General features: G+C 36.2%; 1 protein-coding gene across 2 annotated transcripts in view; it reads right to left on the bottom strand.

Moving 5' to 3' along the window:
• COPS2 (COP9 signalosome subunit 2) overlaps positions 1 to 24,547 on the bottom strand; it is a 32,947-nt gene that overhangs the window by 4,067 nt on the left and 4,333 nt on the right. The window contains exons 2-11 of one of the 2 annotated variants that reach the window (XM_008143123.3): positions 16,252 to 16,365; positions 15,059 to 15,136; positions 11,119 to 11,244; positions 9,368 to 9,478; positions 9,163 to 9,240; positions 5,837 to 6,011; positions 4,859 to 5,037; positions 4,724 to 4,776; positions 1,774 to 1,871; positions 167 to 249 (exon numbers count right to left, since the gene is read on the bottom strand). In XM_008143123.3, coding sequence (XP_008141345.1) covers positions 167 to 249; positions 1,774 to 1,871; positions 4,724 to 4,776; positions 4,859 to 5,037; positions 5,837 to 6,011; positions 9,163 to 9,240; positions 9,368 to 9,478; positions 11,119 to 11,244; positions 15,059 to 15,136; positions 16,252 to 16,365 — 1,095 coding nt within the window. The remainder of the gene's footprint in view (positions 1 to 166; positions 250 to 1,773; positions 1,872 to 4,723; positions 4,777 to 4,858; positions 5,038 to 5,836; positions 6,012 to 9,162; positions 9,241 to 9,367; positions 9,479 to 11,118; positions 11,245 to 15,058; positions 15,137 to 16,251; positions 16,366 to 24,547) is intronic. The other variant, XM_008143124.3, reaches the window with a different exon arrangement.

The raw sequence follows: 24,547 nt of genomic DNA, 5'->3' as shown, positions 1-24,547 counted from the left end.
AGAAAACACAGAAAAATTCACATTAAAAGTAAAGCTTTGTTTTTTTAAAAAGTAAAGCTTTTAAGTTATGCTGTATTTAAGAAACGTAATACTACAAAATGTTACTAAGTTAGACTCTTTTAAATGAAAAACAGGCATAAATATTAAAATCCATGAATATAAATACCTTAGAAATAAAAGGAATATGTATTCTTGTGTAAGGCTTAATTAATTTTATGAGGACTTGTGTTCTGATGTTTCGCAAAAGCTCTGAAAAGACAAAATTAAGATAATACATTTGCATTTAAGTTTGTATATCTTTATGAATCATCATGTAATTCTTCAGTCTGGCAAGGATATAAGGTATTTGGATCTAAAAATATTTGGGTCCAACAGATGCACAGTATGATTAGGGGCTTCTCCCATAATTTTTTGTTATTACCTCCCTAATTTTGCTCATGTATGACATTACCTAAAATATCCCCCTGCCTTCTCAATTCTCCACTACTCATCATTTCCTCTGTAGTTAACATCTTTCAAGAAGATATGATTTGCACCAGCCAAGTTCCTTACTTTATGCTCTCTTATAAAACTTAAGACTATTACATTTTATTAGAGGCTCAGTGCATGAATTTGTGCACAGGTGGAGTCCGGCCGGCCTGCCCTAATAGGCCCCCTACCCCCACTCCGATCGGGGGCAGGCCCAGGGGAGGGGCTGTGGGTGGTTGGCCTGCCAGCCCCTGGTTGAACCCCCCGTGGAGGGGACAATTTGCATATTAGCCTTTTATTATATAGGAGGATACAACGATTTTATAACTTTCCCCAGTTTCTTCATGTACAAGTGCCTTCTTCAAAAATACCAGATTGGAGTTCATGCATAAGGCTTCTATTGTTCTATTTCCACAAAGTACAGTATAATTCTAGGTTCATATAAGAACTTTAAAAATGTTTGTTGAATGAAAGGGAAAGGAAGGTGGGGAACAAAAAAACATTACTTCTAAAGTATCCTTTGGATTTTCTTAATACATCTGCAATTTTATTTTTCCAAATGGTTATTAAAAAAAAACAACCCAATAGCTCCATAACAGGTGGGAATACTGGAGGTATTAAAAGAGGCCCCAGAACAAAGGAATGATTTCTGTCTTTGTGAATCCAACAGAACTTATTAAATGCATCTCAGCATTATCTATAGTGGGCTATTTTCAAAGCTTTTGCTACTTGTTAAAAATAAATTCCAGCCCACCCAGCGTGGCTCAATGGTTGAACATCGACCTTGAACCAGGAGGTCACGGTTTGATTCCCAGTCAGAGCGTAAGCCCAGCCGGGCTGGATCCCTAGTGTGGGGCATGCAGGAGGCAGCCAATCAATGATTCTCCTTTCATCATTGATGTTTCTATCTCTCTCTCTTCCTCTTCCTTACTCTCTGAAGTCAATAAAAATATATTTAAAAAATAAATTCTAAAAATTAATTTAAACCTAAGCATCAGTAAAAAAACATGCAACAATATTTACATTAGAATAAAAAGGGAAAAGGGACAGCCAATGATGTCCATTCTTATATGAAATGGACATTATATAAGAACTTGATTATGTTAATATGAAACTGGCTGTGATTTCTTTAAAACATCTTTTTAATTTTAGGGAGTATTCTATTCCATGACAACATTTAGAAATATTGCTACACTTTGCAATAAACAGAAGACAAACAGCTTAAGTCTATTCAGCTCCACTAAGATGCACTCTTAAGACAGTGACAAAGAAAGTAACAGAATTCCAGTAGCCAAAAGAATATACCTTCAATGTGTTCCCTAATGAAAGGATCATCCATGATGTTGCTGTGATTTGTTTTCAGAATCTTTTCAAATTCAGTGATATCATTATTCTGATAGGCACTAACAGAAAAAGAAAAGTATATATTTTGTCAAACATGAAGAAGTCATGTATTAAATCAGAAAACCCAAGAGCCCGTGTTTCAATTTTTATATGCAAAAACCTAAATTATATTATAGTTTCTGTCATGGGAATCAGAGTTAAAAACACACACATTCTACTGCAACTAAAATGAATTTTCTTTTTAATGCTTTTGGTTTTATAAAATAAAAATTAAATAATTTTTTTTGTTATATATTTACATATAGCTAATTTAAATCTTCTCACAATGTAGTTGTTGGTAGGAATTGATAACAGTTCAATGACTGTTTAATGCTTGATGTTTTCAAATTAAATTGTGCATTTAATCCCTCTGAAACCAAGTTTCATGCATACTACTGTATGGAGGAGTTCAGCCATGACTTTCAAATACAACAGTATATCCTCTCTGAAGCTTATTCAGAAATGCAGCTTCCTAATTTTTTTCTTCTAGAAAGCTACCAGCAACTGCCAAACTTTCCAAAAGGAACATTTGATTCCTAATTCTTTTGCTGAAAATTTCAGAGCTAAACAGCAGAAAATTATATCTGTGGTGGGCCATTAGTGCCAAATGGGATACACACCCAAAGTAGAGTGATGGACCCTGCCGCAGAAGGCCAAAGGCTGATTTATGTTCATGATTCTCTGAGGTATCTAGTATCTAGGCCTGAAATGATTCTGTAAGGCACTGTGGGGACTGCTAAAGGTGCTGAGAAGGAAGAGGCCAACCTTCTGGATATGGCACCACTGTCTGCTTTATATGTAAGACATATCATCAGCCATTCTGCACGCCCTCTGCTGTGCTTCCATCTGATGGGTCGCAATGTAACTTCATGTTAGGGGCAGGTGATTCAAGTGCTTCAACAGGAATTATTTTCCTCTAGTCTGCTGGCAACTGACTAGGAAGATAAAATTAGGAAGCATTACTTTCTTACCTACTCCAAATATATTACCATAAATACACTGGAGGATATATTCAAGTAGTGAAAACACTTGCACACACATTTATTTTAACAGAGATTCTTCCACTATTCAAGTGGCTTAAGAAAATCTTATACAAAATGTGGGGCATCACAGGCCACTTGTTTGGGTAAAAATTTACTACTAAAGTAAGTTTCCAAGTCCCAGTATGAGAGGCCTTGCTGAAGTAAATTGTAAGATATAATAAATATATAAATATAGCCGTTGTTTTGTAATGGTCTGATAAATCATTACTTTAATCCATTTTAATGTATTTAATCAATTTAATTTAGATAAAATATTAATGTCTAGGAAAAAACTTATATTTCCTTAAGCGTTCTAAAGTTTAAGTTGTTACTTTAGAAAGTGAACTTTATAAAAACATTTTTAAAAAAAGTATTATGAAGTTAATTAATCTCTAGCTAAATCACCTCTTAGTCAATGTGGCCAAATGCAGGTGAAATAAACTACTTGAAATAAAGATGGAGAAATTTATTTTTTATAACTAAATTTTATTTTTATAACTAAAATCAAGTTAATTCAACAAATATTTATTAAAATAGACTAAAGAAATAAATAGTAAAGAAACTGATTTTTTAAAATGTTGCAACTTAGGGTTTTTATTCCTTAACCACGCGTAGTTCCCTTAAAATAAAGTCATTATTTTTACAACTAAAATTAAGGTTTCCTTAAAGAAGAAAACCTAGTAATTTATAAAAATCAGAGCCAAGTAAAAACAAAGTAAATGAGAGCATTTTACATAAGAACTTAATCAATATCATGAAATAGCTAGTTTTTCCAAGTATATAAAATTAATATGTAGGTGACTGAATTTGTAATCTAAAAGTACTTTTCTTTTTTTTTAAATGAAAAGAACCATTAAGAGAATGTCTAGTCAGGCAAATTACTTACATATATCTGCAAAAAAAAAAACCCTGCCCTATGTCCCTCACTTCATTTTTCATGCCTTGGAAAATTAGTAAGTTTCTCATACTTTTCTACAAAGAAAGTCCATTGAAGTTTGGGCTCCATTTATTCCTGGCACAGAGAAAAATAATTATTGTTCACTGATTTCTTTAGCAAAACCAGGCCCTTTTTTTCCCCCTAGGCTTTTTGCTTGTTTTTGTCTTCTATAATTTTACTTAATAATAATTACAGGCGGTTTTCCAGTTGCTAAACATCATTAGTTATATCTCTCTCCATGGAAGCTATAAAAAAAATCCTTAGATATCTTACCAATATGACTCTTCTGCTCCTTAACTCAGAAAATTATCTGAGGTAAACGTTTTTAAATGATTTTTTATGCCCTACCAGTTTTGCTCAGTGGTTAGAGCATTGGCCCACAGACAGAAGGTTGGCAGTTTTGATTCCAGTCAAGGGCATGGACCTCTGTTGCAGGCTCCATGCCCTGACCGGGGCATGTGCTGGAGGCAACCAATTGATGTGCCTCTCACATATCGAAGTTTCTCTCTCTCCGTCTCTCCCCCTTTTTTCAACTCTAAAATATATGAGTACAGTAACTGTCTTATTGAAAATTCCTGATTTATGTGGACCAATTCAGAATTTCATTTTGGATTAAGACAGGTAGAAACAGTAAATACAGTGAAATTGTTTGAAAACATCTAGTCAGCTTTCTACTGAAAAACAGCACACAGGTGAGAAAAGCAACGAATACTTTATAAAATCTCATGCCTAACAGAAATAGCATAATAAATGACTTCAGAAGATAAAAATTTCACAACTTTGGTATATTTCAAATCAAAATATAAAAGAGTAATTGTTGAGAATTAACTGAATTCTAAAAAGTTCTCTCCCCTCTCTCCCCTTTATTCACTGCTCTAAATAAATTTACCTTAACTGAAATATAGAATCTTACCTTACTAAATTCGTCATTGCGAGAATTTCTGGATCATTTTTGTACGGTTTGGCCTAAATACAGTAAAAGAACAATTAACTATATGTACAAAGTTTATTTCCATGAAAGACAGCTGACAGAAATGAACACACATACCTCCTGTGAGTCAAATGGATTTATTCCCGATTTCATTAGCATATTTGCTAAGACCAAATATTTTAAACAAGTGGTTCTTCTTGGACTTCCTGATTCATCATAATTCTTGAAGGCTTCAAAAAAATCAGTGTGCGCCTTTTCAAATTCACCTTCCCGCAAATGCATTTTACCGCCACATTCTGTAGAGGAATAAAACATGAGAAAAGAGGACATATTCAGTGTCATAACAAGACTGAGCACTTCATAAAAATCAAATGAAAACTATTTCCTTGGCTTCCAGTCTTTTAATTCTATTACATGAACCATACTAGCCCCAGGGTACACTAACTCTAAAAAACAAGCTCTTTATTAAACAGTAGAGGCCTGGTGCATGGAATTTGTGCACGGGGGGAGGGGAGATCCTTCAGCCCGGCCTGCGCCTTCTCACAGTCCGGGAGCCCTTAGGGGATGTTGGGAGTGGGCCTAAGCCATCAGTTGCTGCTGTGGAGGCAGGAGAGGCTCCCGCCACTGCATTCGCCAGCTCTGGCTGAGCAGCACTCCCACTGAGGGAGCGCACCAACTACCAGGGGGAAGCTCCTGCATTGAGCATCTGCCCCCGGTGGTCAGTGCATGTCATTGCGACCAGTCATTCTGCCATTTGGTTGGTTTGCATATTAGCCTTTTATTATATGGGATCAGCCAAACAAGCATTTGTAAATCTTTCTTCTCAATTGAAATAGAACATAATTTTTTATACATCATTGTAATTCTAGAATAGAACTTAAGATAATACATTTTCTATTATTATCTTCAATGATATAAATTTACAAGACAAAAATTCATCCTAACTTCTTTCTAAGACTATATCATTTCATTGACTTCACTACTTTGCCAATTACTTTCACTAAAATAGAAACGACCTTCAGAGTCATTCAGTTATATGCAATCACAACTTTATGTCTTCCAGGACACTGCCCACCCTCTCCAAACCAAACTTGCCTCTGATGACTCCCATGATCAATGGGTGAGGGATGGCAGACTTGATGTGAAGTGACTGTTCATAGAGTGCTTTAAGTTTTTTGTTATTTTTCTGTGCTGTGTACATTTGAATTTCCAAAGCATATATTTCTAATAACTGTGTACCCTTTTTCAGGTCATCTTCTCCATCATCAGTCTAGGAAAGCAAATAATAAAACTTTAGAATTCAAGATAGAATTCATAGTCAGCCTAGTAATCTTTATTTGATTTTTACCTTACATTTATAAGTTTCTTATTCTGTGTGAGAATGCGCTACAAATTTTAATTGGGACCTAGAGCCCTAAGAAGACTACCTTTAATGGCCAAAAAGTAACCTTATACTTTCTGGTATTCAATAAGAAAAAAGTGGCCAGAGGTATATCATTATGTGTAAAATGTTATAATGTTTGCCTGGCTGGTGTGGCTCAGTGATGGAGCATAAAACAATGAACCAGGAGGTCATGGTTTGATTCCTGGTCAGGGCACATGCCTGGATTGCAGGCTCAATCTCGTTGGGGGCCTGCAGGAGGCAGCTGATCAATGATTCTCTCTCATCATTGATATTTCTCTCTTTCTCTCTCCCCCCTCTTCCTCCCCTTTTCTCTCTGGAATCAATCAAAATATTAAAAAAGAAAATGTTATAATGTTTATTTTTAGCTAGGAGGTTATTTATGGTCTTCCCCAAATCTTCACAGCCCCTTCAGATCCACTGATTCAATAAAAAACCCCCGAGTGCCTTCCTTGTGCCTAGCACTGGGTCTACTTTGGATAAGTTAAATAAGCCAATGTTCCTGGCCTAAAAAGTTCACAATCAGTAGATTAAGCTGTCAAGATAAATTACATTATAAATGATAACAACTGCAGTTTAAGCATGAACCAAGTACCTAGGGTTGGAATGGAAGAGAAAGGGACTAACTCTCCTGGAGGATGTCAAAAGAATAACAAGAGTGGTGACATTTGAATTCAACTTTGAAAGATAACCACAAAATACATATGGTCAATATTAAGAAAAATAGCATTTACACTAATAAAAGAGAAATATCTAAATTGACCATACCTCCGTGACACCACCAGCCAATCAGGAGGGGATATGCAAATTAGCAGGGCAAAGATGGTGGCAGCCCCTCCCCCCGCCCCCCCCAGCTGCTCCAGGCACGGAGCAGCCTGGTGGGGCAGGACGCCTGCTATGAGTGGGAGGGCGGGGGGGGGGGGGGGGTGGAGGGAGCTACAGGAGCGGCCCTCCGGCCAGAGTCAGCAAGAAGCCTGCAGACTCTGGCCAGAGTCAGCAAAGACTCCGGCCGGAGCGAAGGAGGAAGGTGGTAGCCAGAGCAAAGGCCTGGGTCCCGGGTGCCGGAGGAAAACCGGTGCCGGCAGCCAGGTGAAGGAAGGACTATTGCACAAATCTTCGTGCAACGGGCCTCTAGTATAGTCAATAGTCAGATAATCATAAATATTAAATACCGATTTATACAAAGCCAAAACTTATTATTTATTTGGTCTTCCAACTTAAAACTTGTTTAGTTACACACTAATGAATCACAGCAGAGTAAAAAGTATGTTCTGCAAGACAATTTGTACATCAGATGATCAAGCATCGCTGCTACACTGTATTATTTACAATCCAGACGTTTTCCTTATACACTAAAATAAACCACACAAAATGTTCATATTCCTTATGTATACACTGAAAGATCCTTCTCCATTCAGAAATGGCTTCTCTACAATTTCCATTTCATGTGGGACCGTACTGACAGTTATTTATGCACCAGACTAAGCTTTCCTAAGATGTGTAGGTAAGAAATAATTCATAAATGACTGACCTGCTTTGTAAAGCAAAACTATTATGAAATACAAACACTTTTCTTGTTTTTAAAAACTAAAAAGAGCAAAATAAAAAAATATTGGCAGGTGATTAATTTTTAACACATTCTTGATAAACTTTTCCCACATTCACAGAAATCATATATAATTAAAATAATAGTTTCAGAGAGAGAGAGAGGGGGGGGGGAAGGGAGGGAAGGAAGAACATCAATGATGAGAGGATCACTGATTGGCTGCCTCCTGCATGCCCCCACTGGGGATTGAGCCTGCAACCCAGGCATGTGCCCTTTTACCAGAATTGAACCCAGAACCCTTTGGTCCCCAGGCCAACGCTCTATCCACTGAGCCAAACTGGACAGGGCGAAAAGCGTCAACTTTTAAAAACAGTATTTCTACATAAAATTAAAACTAATATCAAATAACTTATTTATCAAGTCAATAAGGAAATATAAAAATCATAGCTAAAAGTTATATAGAGGTACACTGTCCAGACCATCAGACCATGTGTGATTCAAATTTAACCTTTTGCACTCGGATGTCAAGTGTGACTCGACACAGTTAGCATCGGTAGCAGGAATCGAGAAAAAAGCAAGCGAGTGCAAAGAGTTAAATTAATGAGCCTCACCAGCATGGCTCAGTGGTTGAGCATCGACCTATGAACCAGGAGGTCATGGCTTGATTCCTGGTCAGGGCACATGCCTGGGTTGCAGGCTCGATTCCCAGTGTGGGGCGTGCAGGAGGCAGCCAATCAATAATCCTTTCCTATCACTGATCTTTCTATTTCTCTCCCTCTCTGAAATCAATAAAAATTTTATTTTAAATTAATTAAAATATAAAACTCAGCACTTCTGTCACACCAGCCACACTTCAAATGCCTAATGACATGTAGCTACTGCTACCATGTTGGAGAGCACAGATAGTGCTTCTCACATCATACCAACTCCTGGATAGTGCTGTTATAGGGGATTCACACATTATAAACTAGAATATACATCTTCATTATATATGTTTTAATATCCTTTTCTGCATAACTAATGATTGGCCTGTTCATTTATTAATACCTGTGCCTCATCCCACAAACAAGAACTTAAGTTAGGATTAAAACAGAAGAAATGTAATGCTCAGAATAAATGAGCTTTCTGGTAACTTATTTTCCAAATTTAATTTTTGGAATGTTGCTTGAACAAAAACACCCATAAGCAATGTTTTGAATACAAAATTTTCTTATGCTTTTTTTATTAAGAAATATTAATAAAAAATTAAGGGAGCCCAGCTGGTGTGGCCCAGTGGTAAAGCATCAATCCATTAACCAAGAGGTTGCTGGTTTGATTCCCGGTCAGGACACATGCCCAGATTGTGGGCTTGATCCCAGGGAGTGGGCATGAATGAGGCACTCAATCATTGATGCTTCTATCTCTCCCTCTTCCTTTCTCTCTCTCAAATCAATAAAAACGTATCTTTTTTTAAAAAAATTAAGGGACTGTTACCTGGCAGGACTGATGTAACTGGCGTAAAATTTTTTGAAGCTTTCCATATTCCTCCCGTTCTAAATACAATTTTCCAAGCTGTAAAGAAAGGAACTTATTAAAAACAAAACATTTCAATAGGAGAAGGTGTGCATCTTTAGGAGAGTTTACTAAGGACACCCACCCACTCTTCAAAAGAAAAAATGTAAATAATTATAATCGTTACCTTTGTGTTTGTTTTAAACCATAGTCTATCATTCTTAGCATCTTTTAAAGCTTCCAGTGTTGTTTCATAGAATTCCTGCAGTAAATCCATCTGACATAAAAAATCAGAATTCTATAATTGTAAACAGCAAATTTGTACCTGTTAATAAAGTTAATTTGAGCAAACTAAAAGTGCATCTTTGAACTTTAATACACATAAGGTACACTATCATCTGTATCTTACCAAATGTCTGCGACAGTCCACAAAATACATAATATAGACCAAATTTACAAAAGATACGTGCCAAGATGGTTTAATGTGAATTAAAAAAAAACACACAACAGAAAATATATAATACTCTAATAGTATAGGTTTGTCCTTTCTAATCTAATAACTCATTTTATATTAACAAAAGTACATCAACCATACACAGAACTAGTTGTACTGTTATAAACAGTGTTACCTTATTTACTCAACTCGTTTGGTTTGTACTGTGAGGCAAACACTATCTCTACTTACTAGGATCAAGAAGTACTGGGGCCATGAGAACAGGAAAGACTGATACTTTCAGAAAGGGCTGCCTATTTATTTATGACTACTGATGGCTTACAGAATAAGTCAAGTGCTGCCCACTCAATATCTATTCTTACTTTCAAAAGACAAATAGCTTACATATAATAGTATGAAACAACACACAATCCTGAAGTTTTATAATTACTTAACCCTCTCCCCACAATCTGGCATAACATTTATAAATAGTGTACCAAAAAATGTTTTGATGGTACTTGTCTGTAAAATTCAGAAAACATTTTCCCACTTAAGATGAGCCCCTTGATACATAACACCTTTAGAATTAGTGCCATTAAATACAAGTGTTCTAACAAAACATAAGTTTATCTTCCTCTATTTTCATCACATATCTTTTACATAGAGTAAAAATAGTACACTGCCTCAAGAAATAAAAATGACATCTAGTAGAATAGATGGAACGAAAGAGGTTGATTCTGCGATAAACATTTTTTATTATGAATATAAAAAGTATCAAATATTTTAAGAAATATTAAATGATATAGAGAATACTTCTTATGCTCAAATACCAGTGTAAGAAAGCTGAAACTTAGGACTATGTTGCTTAAAAGAATATGACAAAACAATCCAATTAAAAATTATCTTAGCAATAAAATAAAAATCACCACTGCTTTTTTTAATAACCAAAATCTAGAATAATGAAAGCACCATCACTCCCAATGCTCATTGTAGTTTCTTTATTAACAGCCCCACTTTTCATCACCCTTCCATCCATTTTTACAGAAGCATTTTTTGAACAAACACCTAATGAGTAATGCCAAACACTATATGAATACAGATTCTCCCCTCAAGGATCTTTATAATCCAAACCTACACAAATCAATTATGATTCACTGTTAAGTATTTAAGTAGCTCAGGATGGCTGCCTGAAGTAGTGATGGAGTTTAGAAGGAATTGTGATAGTAACTGTAAAGGGGACTCTAATATAAGCCAGTAAAAACTGTGTGCAGATTATGTCAGCATCTGAAGATATTATGTAAGGAGATTAGGCTAGAGTTAATACCTTTTAATATTACATAATTAGTACCATAATCAAGAAAATAGTTGACATTATTTTAAAAGCACACTAACAACAACAAAAAATGCTTCCATAGAATTTCTAGGCCTTAAAAAAAAAAGAACAAAGTCTTTAATATAAATAATAAGCACACTGAGAGGTACCAAGAGGAAAACCAGAACCTAACCTGTTTAGAAGTGGAGATATAATCAAGGATAGAATTAATGGATTTTTCAGAATAATTTCTTGTGACTGCACTTCGAATATAGGTCAATAGTTGTTTATATCTGTTCATCATTTCTGGAAAGTTTGTCTGTGAGTGAAGAAAAATGCATTATTACACATTTATATACTAAAATATGTATACATGATTAAAATTATAATACATATTACAGCATAACTGAAAAATAAGTTTTATGATAGAGAAACTATGACAGAAACACTATAAACATTTTAACTTAAATTTGAATTACTCAGATGCATAAACCAAATTTATCAAGTTAGCCTATGAAGAAGTACAACTTTTATTTTTTTTAAAAATTTATTTTTTAAATATATTTTTATTGATTTCAGAGAGGAAAGAGAGACAGAAACATCAATGATGAGAGAGAACCATTGACTGGCTGCCTCCTGCACGCCCCCTACTGGGAATCAAGCCTGCAACCCAGGCATGTGCCCAGACCAGCAATTAAACCGTGACTTCTGGGTTCATAGTCAAAGCTCAACTACTGAGCCACGCTGGCCAGGAAAGTATAATTTTTAGAGTTTTCAAATTTTAGATATTGTTCCATTCTATGCAACAAACGTTTATTTAAGTAATAAAAACCACTAAAATATTCATCAGCCAAAAAATATAAATACAACTTTTAAAATGCCTTGGAACCAGCTATGCAGATATCAGCTATCGCCTCTTCACCAGGAAGCTTTCTAACAATAGTTACATTTCTCTTCTCCCTAGTATTGGCTGACTCTGCATTAAAATGTGATGTAAAAGAATCTCTTCACAGGTATTCATCCCACAATCAAGGAAAGTTCTCCCATGTAAGGCTCTACTCAAACGTAGATGTAGCTAATGTTGCCATTCCTTGCAGCACTATTTGCAATACTGTGGTTATTCTAGGAAATAAGAAAGATCTGAAGAAATAAAGGACTACTAGTGAAATTTCCAGCACAGGAAGAAGGAGCACTGGCAGTTATAATGCTTTTTTCCTTGAGTAATAAAAAAAACACATGTATTTATTAGGGTGAAGAATAAACTAATGATACTATAATTTTCCTGCTTATGACTATGCCCTGCTCTGGGATATAGCCTAAGAGACAAGAAAAGAAAACATAAGACGACTCCCTAAAATTTTCTGAGCAAGAACTGAATTACAAAAATGAAAACAGTAATAGGGGTGGATGGAAAAATGGATAGAACACGGAAAAAGATTTAGCATTATATATCAAACTACTTCTCTTTCCAAGAATGCCAGTAGCATGTGGGGATAAATATTAAGTAACATCCTATTAGTAAGTTGCTAATAGGTAATTACAGAATGTATCTTTTGACAAAAGGAAAACAAAAAATATGACTGTCCCAATTTTGAGATCATATCTTGAAATAGGATTTTAACAAAAAGGATTTGATTTCATTTTCTTATGCCATTACTTTGAATGAAGTTCATTGTTCAAAAACTATTACTGTAATTAAAGACTAAGGAAAGATTCGGTAAATTGGTTTTATCTGCTGTGAACACACAGAGTAGTTGATAACGAACCTTTTAACTTTTCACTGCCCAAAACCACTACACAGCAAATGGTTCCTATTCTGAACCAACCAGAAAATGAAGGGGCAGGAATGGAAGCTGAAACTATTCATATAAACCTTAACGTATGTAGAACGAATAAAATGTAGAAGAGGAAAGTAGGCAAAATAACAAAATATATATAATCCTTTCCCTTACTTGCTTCCTATCTTGGCTCTAGGTACAATGGTGAAATCAAGCCCTGTGTGTAGGATATGCTTAAATGGGTTCAAAAATTAAATCACTCTTAATTGCTAAGATAGCATATTTCTTTAATTACAGTAACAGAATTTCTATAGGGTTTCTTGGTATTATTTCAAATCACAGAATCTTAAGAGTTAAACATCGGGTCCCTAATGTCACTATAAATATTTAATCAAAATCTCTACACCTTGAGACATCTGCTGCTTTTTCCATAGCCCTCTAAGTTACTGATTTAAACATAGTAAATATTTTCACAAACAATAAATGGAAAGAAAACACAGGGGCTTTGTGCAACACAGAGTTACTTTGAGAATATCATAGCAGCAGAACTAGAAAAAGGCAAATGAAACACAGGTATTTTTCCACTATACTTACTTTTAAAAAATATTTTAAAATTGTTTTTTAGAGAGAGGGAGAGAAATATTAATCGGCTGCTCCCTACATGCCCCCTACCAGGGATTGAGCCTGAAACTGAGCATGTACTTCGAACCAGCAACCTTTTGGTGCACAGGATGACACCCAACCAATTGAGCCATACTGGCCAGGGTTACTTAACTATATGTAAATACAATATACAGTATACTTAATAACACTTAACATATTTTGAACAGTCCTTATATTTTCGGGGAAGAAACTGAGCTAAAATATTTTGTGGATAGATTTTGTAGATGTCATGGAGGTGGGTGATGATGCCAGAGTGAGAGTACACCAAAAAGAACAGGATGCAGGATTAGTGAAGTTAACTGGATAGGCACTAATCAATTTAGGGAGTTCGATTTCAGATAGAGATAGGATAGAGAAGCTAATGTGGAGAGAGGAGGCATACCATAAACACAGAGACAGGGAAAAAAGGAAGTGGTAATAAGTTATCAGCTGTCCTTCCATTTGCTATAGAGGCAAGTGTCTACTTCTGCTTTCTAATCTAAGCTCCACTTTATCTTTTCCTCAAAAGTTCCTCTGCCCTTAGCGATCTTAAGATAAATATCCTGTCTGTACCTAGTTCTCTCATCTACTAACTGCTTCTTTTCCCCTCCACTTTTACTCTGCATTCTTGAAAGACTAGAGGCCCTGTGCTCGGATTCATGCACGAGGGGGAGGGGTGTTTGTGTGTGTGTGTGTGGGGTGGGGGGGAGGGGGATGGTGGTGGTGGTGGTTCATCAGCCTGGCCTGCGCCCTCTAGCAATCCCTTGGGGGATGTCCGACTGCTTGTTTGGGCCCAATCCCCGTTCAGTCAACAAAATATTTGAGCACCTACTGAATGCCAGTCACTATGATAAGTGCTAGAAATATAACAATGAATAAAATGAAGTCCTCGTTCTCATGGAACTTTCACCCTATGGATTGGGATGGGGGGTGACATAAAAGTAATAAATAAGGAAACTGATCAAGTGGTAATACATGCAAAGAAGAAAAACAGCAGGGTAAGATGAAAGTAAATGATGATGGAAAGCATGTTACTTTGTAGAGGGTGGTCAGGGGAAGGACATCCTGATATATGGTGACATTTGAATAGAGACTTGATCAAATGATGAAAATAGCAATATGGCTATCTGTGAGGAACATGTGGGGTAGATAAAAGAGCAAGTCCAGCATTTACATAGGAGTGTGCTTAGATGACATGAGGAACAGCAAAGAGGCCAATCAACAAGGGACAGAACAGAAAACAGATATATTTTGAAGAGCTATAAAGCCACCAATAAATTAGATTTACCAACAAATTATTTGCAAGCTGAGAGATAGAGTGAAGTCAAGAATAATGCTAAGGTTCTGGCCCTAATCAGTGGAAGAGGAACTCTTTCTAATAAAAAGTAGAATGTTAAAATTCTAAAAGTAGAATGTTAAATGCTAATAGGGGAAATTACTCTATTAATAATGCAGGCAAATGTTGCCCATGTACCTAAAGGGTAAGTTTTCTTAAAAAAAAAAACAACATTGTTGAAAAACCAAAAAAACCTTTGTATGCTATTCAGAACTTTTTCAATACTTAGTATTATTGTAGTCACAAATGAAAACTTGCCTAAATATGATAACATATAAACAGTTATTTTAAAGAATGGTATTTTGTTGCATGAGGTTTTTACCTACAGAATTTATTTTAAAACCTATTAGTTTAATTCCTCTCAAAACAAATCTTACCAACTTGAAGTTAATCTTAATCATTTGTTTCAGTGCTTTAAAGCCCCATTCTCCCTTTTCACCTTCAAGTTCCAAAACCTAAAAAAAGAAGAAATTCTTAGTCTAACTTAATACTATTATTTTCTAATGACATTCAGTGTCTAAATTTCTAATTTATTTTACATCATATGCAAGAAAAATATTTCCCCAAGAATTCTATTTTTCAATATTATTTTTAAAGGCTTAAAAAGGAACAATCTTAAAATGCTTACTTAAGGAGTTTATTTTGAAGTTTCTTCATCAAAAGATTAAGTAATAACTACTTCTTGATTATTATACAGTTCCAGAAGTATTTTTTTCCATAGTCTATTATCCATTGGTACGAATAATCCAGAAGTGTATCATTAGTCAAGAAATCACATTATTAAATAGTGAAACTACACCTATGTAATCTGTCCCCAAAAGTACAATATTGCAGGGATAATATCTACTGACCGTAATGTTGGTTCCCTTACCAGAACCATAATAACTTTTCAGGACAATAACCCTGGCGCTATAGAAAGCTAGATTGGAAAAAAACAACCATAGGACAGCCCTTTAAAAATATACTAGAGGCCCGGTGCATGAAATTCATGCAGGGTGTGTGTGTGTGTTCCTCAGTCCAGCCTGCACCCTCTCCAATCTGGGACCCTTCGAGGAATGTCCAACTGCCCATTTAGGCCTAAAGGGGCAGTGGGACATCCCCCTCACAATCCAGGACTGCTGGCTCCCACCCGCTTGCCTGCCTGATTTCCCCTAACTGCTTCTGCCTGCCAGCCTGATCACCCCCTAACCACTCCCCTGCCAGCCTGATCAACGCCTAATTGCTCCCCTGCCAGCCTGATTGCCCCTAACTGCCCTCCCCTGATGGCCTGGTCCCCCCAACTGCCCTCCCCTGCCGGCCATCTTGTGTCCACCTGGGGGCAGCCATCTTTGACCACACGGGGGCAGCCATTTTGTGTGTTGGAGTGATGGTCAATTTGCATATTTCCTCTTTATTATATAGGATTATTATATAGGATGCTTGTGCTGCATAATGCAAACATTTTACAGGATTATCACTAAGTATCCAACACACATTTCTGAGGTAAAATCACTTGGAACTTATTTGATCTAAGACATCATTTAAAAAAAATAAGCTTTAAGACACAGAATCAACCAGAAAAAATATGAACCTTCTGGAAACTGCTTAATGCTGCTTTTGGGTCATCTTCCTTTAACGCTTTGGAATTATAGTACTGATTTTCCAAATCCACATTTGGCTCGGAGTTACTATCTTCAGAGTATTCCTGTGTGTTTGAAAAAAAACACAACAACAGATGTTAAAATGAAAAAAAAGGAACCCATACAACTACACTGTAAAAAGAAAAGATAGAAAAATCATACAATTATACACAACATTAACAACTTGGATATAGAGGTAAAATGCCCTAGATATTTAACCAATATTTAAAAAACTAGGGGGAAAGCCAAAATCAAGTGGATAGTACAATAAAATAATTTCTTTCTTTCATATCAAAACTACAATTTCCAGAGAACCAACACAAAAGCAAAGTGCAAATAAATAATATTGGTTAATGGCCCTCAATTCTGTAAACTGACCTTTTGTTAGTCACGGAACTTGACAAAAATCTACATAAGTGCTAATTATTCATCTTTAGTTCCATAATCTAAATTTCTCTACTCCCTAAGTCTAAATTTCATCATTCAACCACACTAACTACCCAGGATAATCTGTGTATGACAGAGTAGTCTATTGGTGAATATGTTAATAAGAATATTTGCCTTATGGGCATTCCAGATTACTAAACAGCTATTCAGTTATATCAATGTATTTTAACTACCTTTATAACAAATCAAAATAAGTACAATAAAATGAATTTGTATAATTTTATATGACTTTCATCACATAGCTTCAGTTCCTAGTACTTAAACAATAAAGCAGAGAGTTGGAATAAAACAACTATTTTGGGGAGCAGTATATACAAGTTTAAAAACAAAGTAAGTCAGTCAGAGAAGGACAAGTATCACATGATCTCACTTACATGTGGAATCTAATAAACAAAATAAACTGATGAACAAAAAAGACCCACAGACATTGAAACATCCTACAGACTGACATATTTCAAAGGGGATGGGGGGTGGGGGGGCGGGAAAAGATTAACCAATGAACTTATATGCATATATGCACAGCCCATGGTCAGACAATAGTTCAGGGAAGGCCTGGGGAAAGGATGGGAGTGAGGAGGAAGGGGTCAATTGGGGGAGTAACATGGGGTATCTGTAATACTTTTAATAATAAAGACAAATTAAAACAAAACAAAACCCAGTTCCCAGATACTCAACTTGGACAAGTTCTGGTGAGGATATGGAAAAAAGGGAACCCTAATACACTGCTGATAGGAATATAGACTGGTGCAGCCATTATGGAAAACAGCATGAAGTTTCCTCAAAAAATTAAATATGGAACTGTCATTTAACCCAGTGACCCCACTTCTAGGAATATATCCTAAGAAACCTGAAACACCAATCAGAAAGAATGTATGCACCCCTATGTTCATAGCGACACAATTTACAATAGCTAAGATGTGGAAACAGCTCAAGTGCCCATCAGTAGATGAGTGGATAAAAAAGCGATGGTACATTTACACCATGGCATACTATGCAGCAGTAAAAAAGAAGGATCTCTTACCCCTTGAGACAGCATGGAGAGACCTGGAGAGTATTATGCTAATGAAATAGGCCAGTCAGAGAAATACAAGTATCACATGATCTCACTCATATGTGGGATCTAATGAACAAAATAGATCCAGAAACATAGAAACATGGAACAACAGACTGTTGAATCTCAGAGGGAAGGCAGGAGTGGGGGAATAGTGGGTGGGAAGAAATCAATCAAAGAACTTGTATACATATATGTATAACCCCTGGACACAGACAATAGGGTAGTGGAGGGCTGGGGTGGGGGCAGTTTATAAGGGGTCAATGGGAGAAAAAATAGGATGTATGTAATATTTTCAACAATAAAGATTAAAAAGAAAGAAAAAGAATAGTACCAGAAAGTAAACACAAAATTACAAGAACAGTATTGTAGAGTTATTTCTAAATCCAAATACAGTTAATATTTTTTTAGATATTTATAGAAAATTCTGTAATTTTTCATAAAGGCACAAGAATGAAAAAAAGGTATATTCTGAGTGTAGTGTTAGAAAGCTGAAAAATACATAAACATGATTTTTTTCCTGTGACCAGTAGATGGAGGGGCATGTTTGATGTTAGTATAAAACCAGTTTTATCTGACCACAGTGACTTTGTAACGTGCGCCCTCTGGAGGATAATTATTTCTTTGTGTAAGGACAGGAAGCACTGGCTCTCATACTCACAGGTTTAAGAACAGCAATTTAGTTATGTTTAAATTGATATGAAAACCCTTTGGAACACTTAGGGATGAGGTCAAATTTGGGGTAGTGAATAAATTTCATGATCAGTCATTCATTTCTTAACCCTATAATCTAGGTTTGACTACAATGAAACTGATCAAACTAAAAAGCAATTAATAAAGAATGAAAAGCCAACTTGCACATCAAGTGATAGTTTCTGAGCGAGGTTTTGAAAGATTAGTGGGTGTTTGCCTACTAGACAAAACAGGAGAGGGGGAAAAAGAACAGCAGATACAAAACAGCATATCGGGAGGTAACTAAAAGCAATCATATTGTTGGAACATAAAAAGTCCTTATTGATTTTACCTTCATCATAATCTATCCACTTCCCCCTTTCCCTTGCCACCACTCTCACCTACCAAAGCCAAATTCAACTCTCCACAGACTAGAATAGCCTTCCCACTCTGTTAACCTTGATTTTTTTTTTTACTTTTTAAACATAACAGATTTATTAAGATATAATTCATATACCATAAAACTCACTCTTTTTCAAAAAATATCTTTTTTTATTGATTTAAGAAAGGAAGAGAGAGATAGAAACATCAATAATGAGAATCATTGATCCGCTGCCTCCTGCACACCCCCCTACTAGGGAATCAAGCCTGCAATCCGGGCATGTACCCTAGACTAGAATCGAACGTGGGACCCTTCAGTCTGCAGGCCAACACTCTATCCACTGTGCCAAACCGGCTAGGGCTCTTTGTTAACCTTTAAATTCCAATCTTGCCATGGTAAACAGCCAGAATAATCTTCATAAAATGTAAATTATATCATTCCTCTTCTTAAAAATGGCTTTCCATTGCTCTTAAAATCAAGTTCAAAAGTCATCAATATGTGACTCCTGACTATACATCCAACCATGTATCAAACTCTCCTTCACTCATTTTGCTGCAACCACTGTGCCCTTACCTCACAAGTGGCCAACTCTCTTAGCTTTACGTGCCACCCTCCTCTCTTTCCACGCCTCTTAATCTAGTTAACTACTGTATATCATTATAGCTTAAGTATTGCCTCTTTAAGAAAGACTTTAAGATTCAGATCTATAAAACCTACTCTACACCTTTGGAAATAATTTTTTTTTTAAAAAAAATAATAACGTTTTTATTGATTTCAGGGAGAGGAAGGGAGAAGTAGAAACATCGATCAGCTGCTTCTTGCACACCTCCTACTAGGCATGTGCCTTGACCAGGAATCAAATCTGTGACTTCGTGGTAAATGGGATGACGCTCAACCAAATGAGCCACACGGGCCGGGCTGGAAATAATTTATTCTCTAGTTAACTGTTCAATAACATGCAGCAATAGCTAGCTCAACCAGAAGATGACTTTTCCAAAATCCAAATCTTCAGAATTCACCCTTGTACATGGAATTAAATATTTTTTTATTTACATCTATTTCAAAGTCTAAGAATTTGGACTCTCATTCAAAGCCCATTTATTTTTGGTGTCTTATCCATAACAGATTAGAAAAAAACAACTAGGCAAGGATATGAGAAGAGGGACACAGAAGCTGAGAGGTACACACGACGGTAGTAGGATGTGGAGCTGCCAGCAAAGGGGAAATGGAAAATGTTTTAGGAATTAAAAAGGTGAACTTCAATTACCTGGTGGTTGGTGAAATGATTATAACACTGTTAAAGACCAGAACCTTTACATTTGCTAACATGTCTACCAGAGTGCCTTTCCATTAAATCTCTGAATGCCGCTTATAGTGCAAGACTAGCTACCTAATCTTCTGGAACCTGACTGGCTTCAGACTAATGATATTTTTAAATTTTAGATGCTATAACTCCTCAAAATAACATCAATTGAAATAAGACTTAATCCAACATTTTGTGACTGTATTCTTTTGTTTTTTCATATTGTATAGGTTAAGAAATGGAATGTATATTTTTTGCATAAATGCAATTAAACTCATCAATGTTATTGCTTCAATGTATAAATACACGAGAATTGGCACAACTGATGTTACTGATTGGCTTCTTATAATTGGGCAGTCTCCTATTTTGTTCTGCAACATCATGTTCATATGGTTTGAACCAGCCTCCATGACACCATTAACCTGTCATTTGTGGCTCAGCGAATCACACCATCAATGCAAGCTGTGTATTACAGCAAACTACTTTTCAATTATTACACTATCATGATTTTTAAATTGATGACATTTTGAGAAGTCTTCATTCTGTTTAGATTTCTATTATTTATACTCAATGATATTGATCTTTAGTATATACCCACAATTAAGTACAATTTGCTCGGACAAATGCAAATTAAGTCTTCCTCCTCTCAAACTACTCGGAGACCAATATGCAAAAATCCAGCAATATAACACATTAAAAGTAGTAACAGAGACACATACTAGGTACAGTGGCAGCTCAAAAAAGGAGTAATCAACTAATCTTGAGTGAGCTAGAGGAAGGAAAAGTTACCTGAACCAGCTCTAAAAGTATGAATAAGAGTTGCCAGGAATGAATGAGGAAGGGCATCTGAAACATAGCAATTAATGTATGAAAGGCACGGAAGCTTGAAATGGCAATGCATATTTGGAAGAACCATGGATAGTTTGGGCTGAAGAACAGGCTGTGTATAATGAGCTGATGAGAGATAAACTGGTGTATAGAACAGAGGAACAGGATTATAGAAGTCTAGCAAGAAGTTAAGATTAAATGGAGAGCTATTAAAAGATTTTACAGGGAAACGATCAGATTTGTGTTCTAGGAAGAGAACTCTTGTAGCAATGAAGTAGCCCAATGGATACTCCTACAACAGTCTGGCCAAGAGATGATGGCGGTCTGATTCCCAATGGTAGAAGAGGGGGAAAAGGAAGGGAATAGAATTAATATAGAAGATATTAAGCGATGTTGAGAATGTAAACTAAAAAGGACCTAGCACATGGACATAAGATAAAGGAAAGTTATCTCTAATGACTATAGTGTCATTAGTTAGAATAGGAAATATAGCAAAAGCATTAAAGAAATGTTGCTAAACAGAATTCCCTTATATCAGAAGAATAGGAGATAACCAAAATTTATAAAAGTTAAATGTTTTTAAAAAGAGAAACTGAGATTTTATTCAATATATTAAGAATACTTTAAAAAGCAACGAATTTAAGCAATATTTGAAAAAGAAACAAGCACTTGAACATTGTTAAAGGTATTAAAAAACAACACACTAATAGTTCCAACCTACTTATATAATAACTCATGTCCTGACAGCTCCCCCAAAGCAATCTGTGATCCATCCACACCACTCAAATCTATTCTTCCTTTCTCAAATATGCCACACAATTTAAAATCTGTGCTTTGGCACAAACTGTTCTCTCTCCTAGGAATTCTAAACCACCTCCCCTCCAAACAAACTTCCCACTTTTCTCCTATGATACTACTCTGCTCTAACATTCCTAGAAAATATATTAATCAGGGTTTACTTTGTGATTCTTTCTTCAACTCTTCTTAGCAAACTACATCTTGTTAGTCAAGCTCCTACCTGACATTCATCTCTCCAACTTGAAGTCTTGTGTGTATGTTGTTTCACCCCTCACCTGAACTGCCATGAACTTCTCAAAAGCAGAAATTTTTCCTTCCTCACCTTGGTATACTTCCCCAGAGCCTGGTATACTACAAAATGCTCAATTAAGCGTTTGCATAATTGAAATGAAAAGTGGCTGAATGTTCCAAAATAACACAACACACACTAGCCAGCAGATGTCAGAATATAGCCACTGCTGAACAGGATCAGCTCCAGAGTTCACCTACTTATTCCCGTGTCTGTTGCCAATAGATTTCTTAAGGATGTGCTCTAGGAAAACAAGAGTCACCACTGACCATAGCTAGATAAGCTGTACTAGATGCTGGGCACACAGGTGAAGGGCAATGTCCCATCCTATATAATAAAAGGCTAATATGCAAATCCACCAAACAGTGGAATGATTGGTCACTTTGATGTGCACTGACCACTAGGGGGCAGATGCTCAATGCAGGAGCTCCCCCCCCCCCCCGCCCCCCGTGGACAGTGTGCTCCCACAGGGGGAGCGCTGCTCAGCCAGAAGCTGGGCTCAACAGCGGCGGTGGCAGGAAGCTCTCCTGCCTCCACAGCAGCACTAAGGATGCCCCACTCCCTGAGGACCTAAGCCATCAGTCGGACATCCCCCGAGGGCTCCTGGACTGTGAGAGGGCACAGGCTGGGCTGAGGGACCTAATGCACAAATTTCGTGCACCGGGCCTCAAGTTATCCATAAGGACTAGATATAATCCAAGTGCTAGGCAGCCATTTGTGATTTAGCCATTCATAAAGTTATCCAAACTTTAAAAAATTTCACACAAGTTAATGTGCTTTAATTTGTTATCAATGGTGTTAATTAGAATATTCTTTTAGAATATTTGTCCTAAACTTTCAGTCTTCAAATTAAATTTCCCCCAAAGACATCATAAAAGTCACTAGACCTGGAGCCGTGTGTGTTTGTATACACACACAAATACACACACACACACACATATGTATATGTATGTATGTGTGTGTATATATACACATAAATTGATTTCAGAGAGGAAGGGCGAGGGAAAGACAGAAACATCAGTGATGTGAATCACTGATCATGTGATTAAATCACTGACCACATGAATAAACATCAATCATGTGACTCAATTGCCCCCCACTGGGAATTGAGCCCACAACCAGAGCATGTGCTCTGACCAGGAATTGAACCATGACCTCCTGATTCATAGGCTGACACTCAACCACTGAGCCACTCCTGCCAGGCTAGACTCTAGTTTTGACTCTCCCACTAATTTGTTGTATAAATTTAGGTAAGTCACTAACACTCCATGCTTTAGTTCCTCTTCTGTCAAATGTGGGGGTGGAACCCTACAGGAAGTTTCTAATTCCCCCTGAGGTCTATGTGTTCATTTTGAGATATAGTATACAATTGTAAATGCACTCTGTTGAGTATTCAGAGTTTACAGATTTAAGTTAGGAGTGAGTGAAAAAACTTAAGTTTATATTATTCTTAGCATATAAGAACTATCTCCCATTCCTATGTTTTTAGTTATCCTCGTTTGAATCTCTCTAATTTCATTATACAGGATATACTTATGAAGTAATGTAATAGGCCTTTTTAAAAATGCACCAAAACTTATATTTAAAGAGGTAGTGAAATTATTCTAATTATACTGACATGGATAATTAAGTAACACTTCTGAAATTCTCAAAAAAAACTCACTTCATCAATTAGATGTTTCTAACCTAAAACAGAATCATTCAGTTTGATGGCCCAACTTATCAAAAGTTGGGCCATCAAAAAAATATAATTTTCAACACTTAAAAAATAGGACAAGACCTGGCTACAGCTGAAGTTGAGAGAAAAAAAAAAAAGCTGCACATTGTTTATAACAGCAAAAGAAAATAGGCCAAATTTTTATTAAAAGGGAACTAATGGGTTAAAGTATGGGACATCCATACAATCAATGCAGCTGTAAAAAGCTCTTTGGATACTTACATGGAACAATTTCTAAGACAAATTAAAAAAATTTTGAGCAATGACCAAAATCACTGTTTGGCCTCCCAAGATCAAAGTAAAATTTGTGTTTATCATTTATACTCTGCAACCTGCCCCCTCTCCTCCCAGCAATAAAAGTAATATAGGTTCACTGTGAAAGGTTTTTAAGAAATGAACAAATTTTAATTTTCTGACACTTTCCAGATATTTTTCTATATTTTCCCCACTCAACAAAATAAATTTTATTCCCACCCAATAACACTGTAATACAAACTACATATTTATGATTCACTATGTGCACAGCATTAACTAACCTTTCCTCTACCAGGTAGTTTTTAATTATAGCACTCCTCCCACAGAGGAGACGGAGCAACTCATCTCCCTCCCTACAGTGAGGCAGTGTTCACAGAAGGCCGTAGAGACCTTCCTGGAATTTCCCCATTAGAGCTAGCAGAGAATATCCTCTTACCTTTGGGGTTATGATGCTAGGAAGATGACACATTACATCTTATATACTGTGAAGGCAATTAAGCCAGCA

Source organism: Eptesicus fuscus, chromosome 5 (genome assembly GCF_027574615.1).
Source record: "Eptesicus fuscus isolate TK198812 chromosome 5, DD_ASM_mEF_20220401, whole genome shotgun sequence".
Classification (NCBI taxonomy): Eukaryota; Metazoa; Chordata; class Mammalia; order Chiroptera; family Vespertilionidae; genus Eptesicus; species Eptesicus fuscus.
Note: the sequence above shows the minus strand (reverse complement) of the source record. Positions and strands in the feature narration are given on the sequence as shown.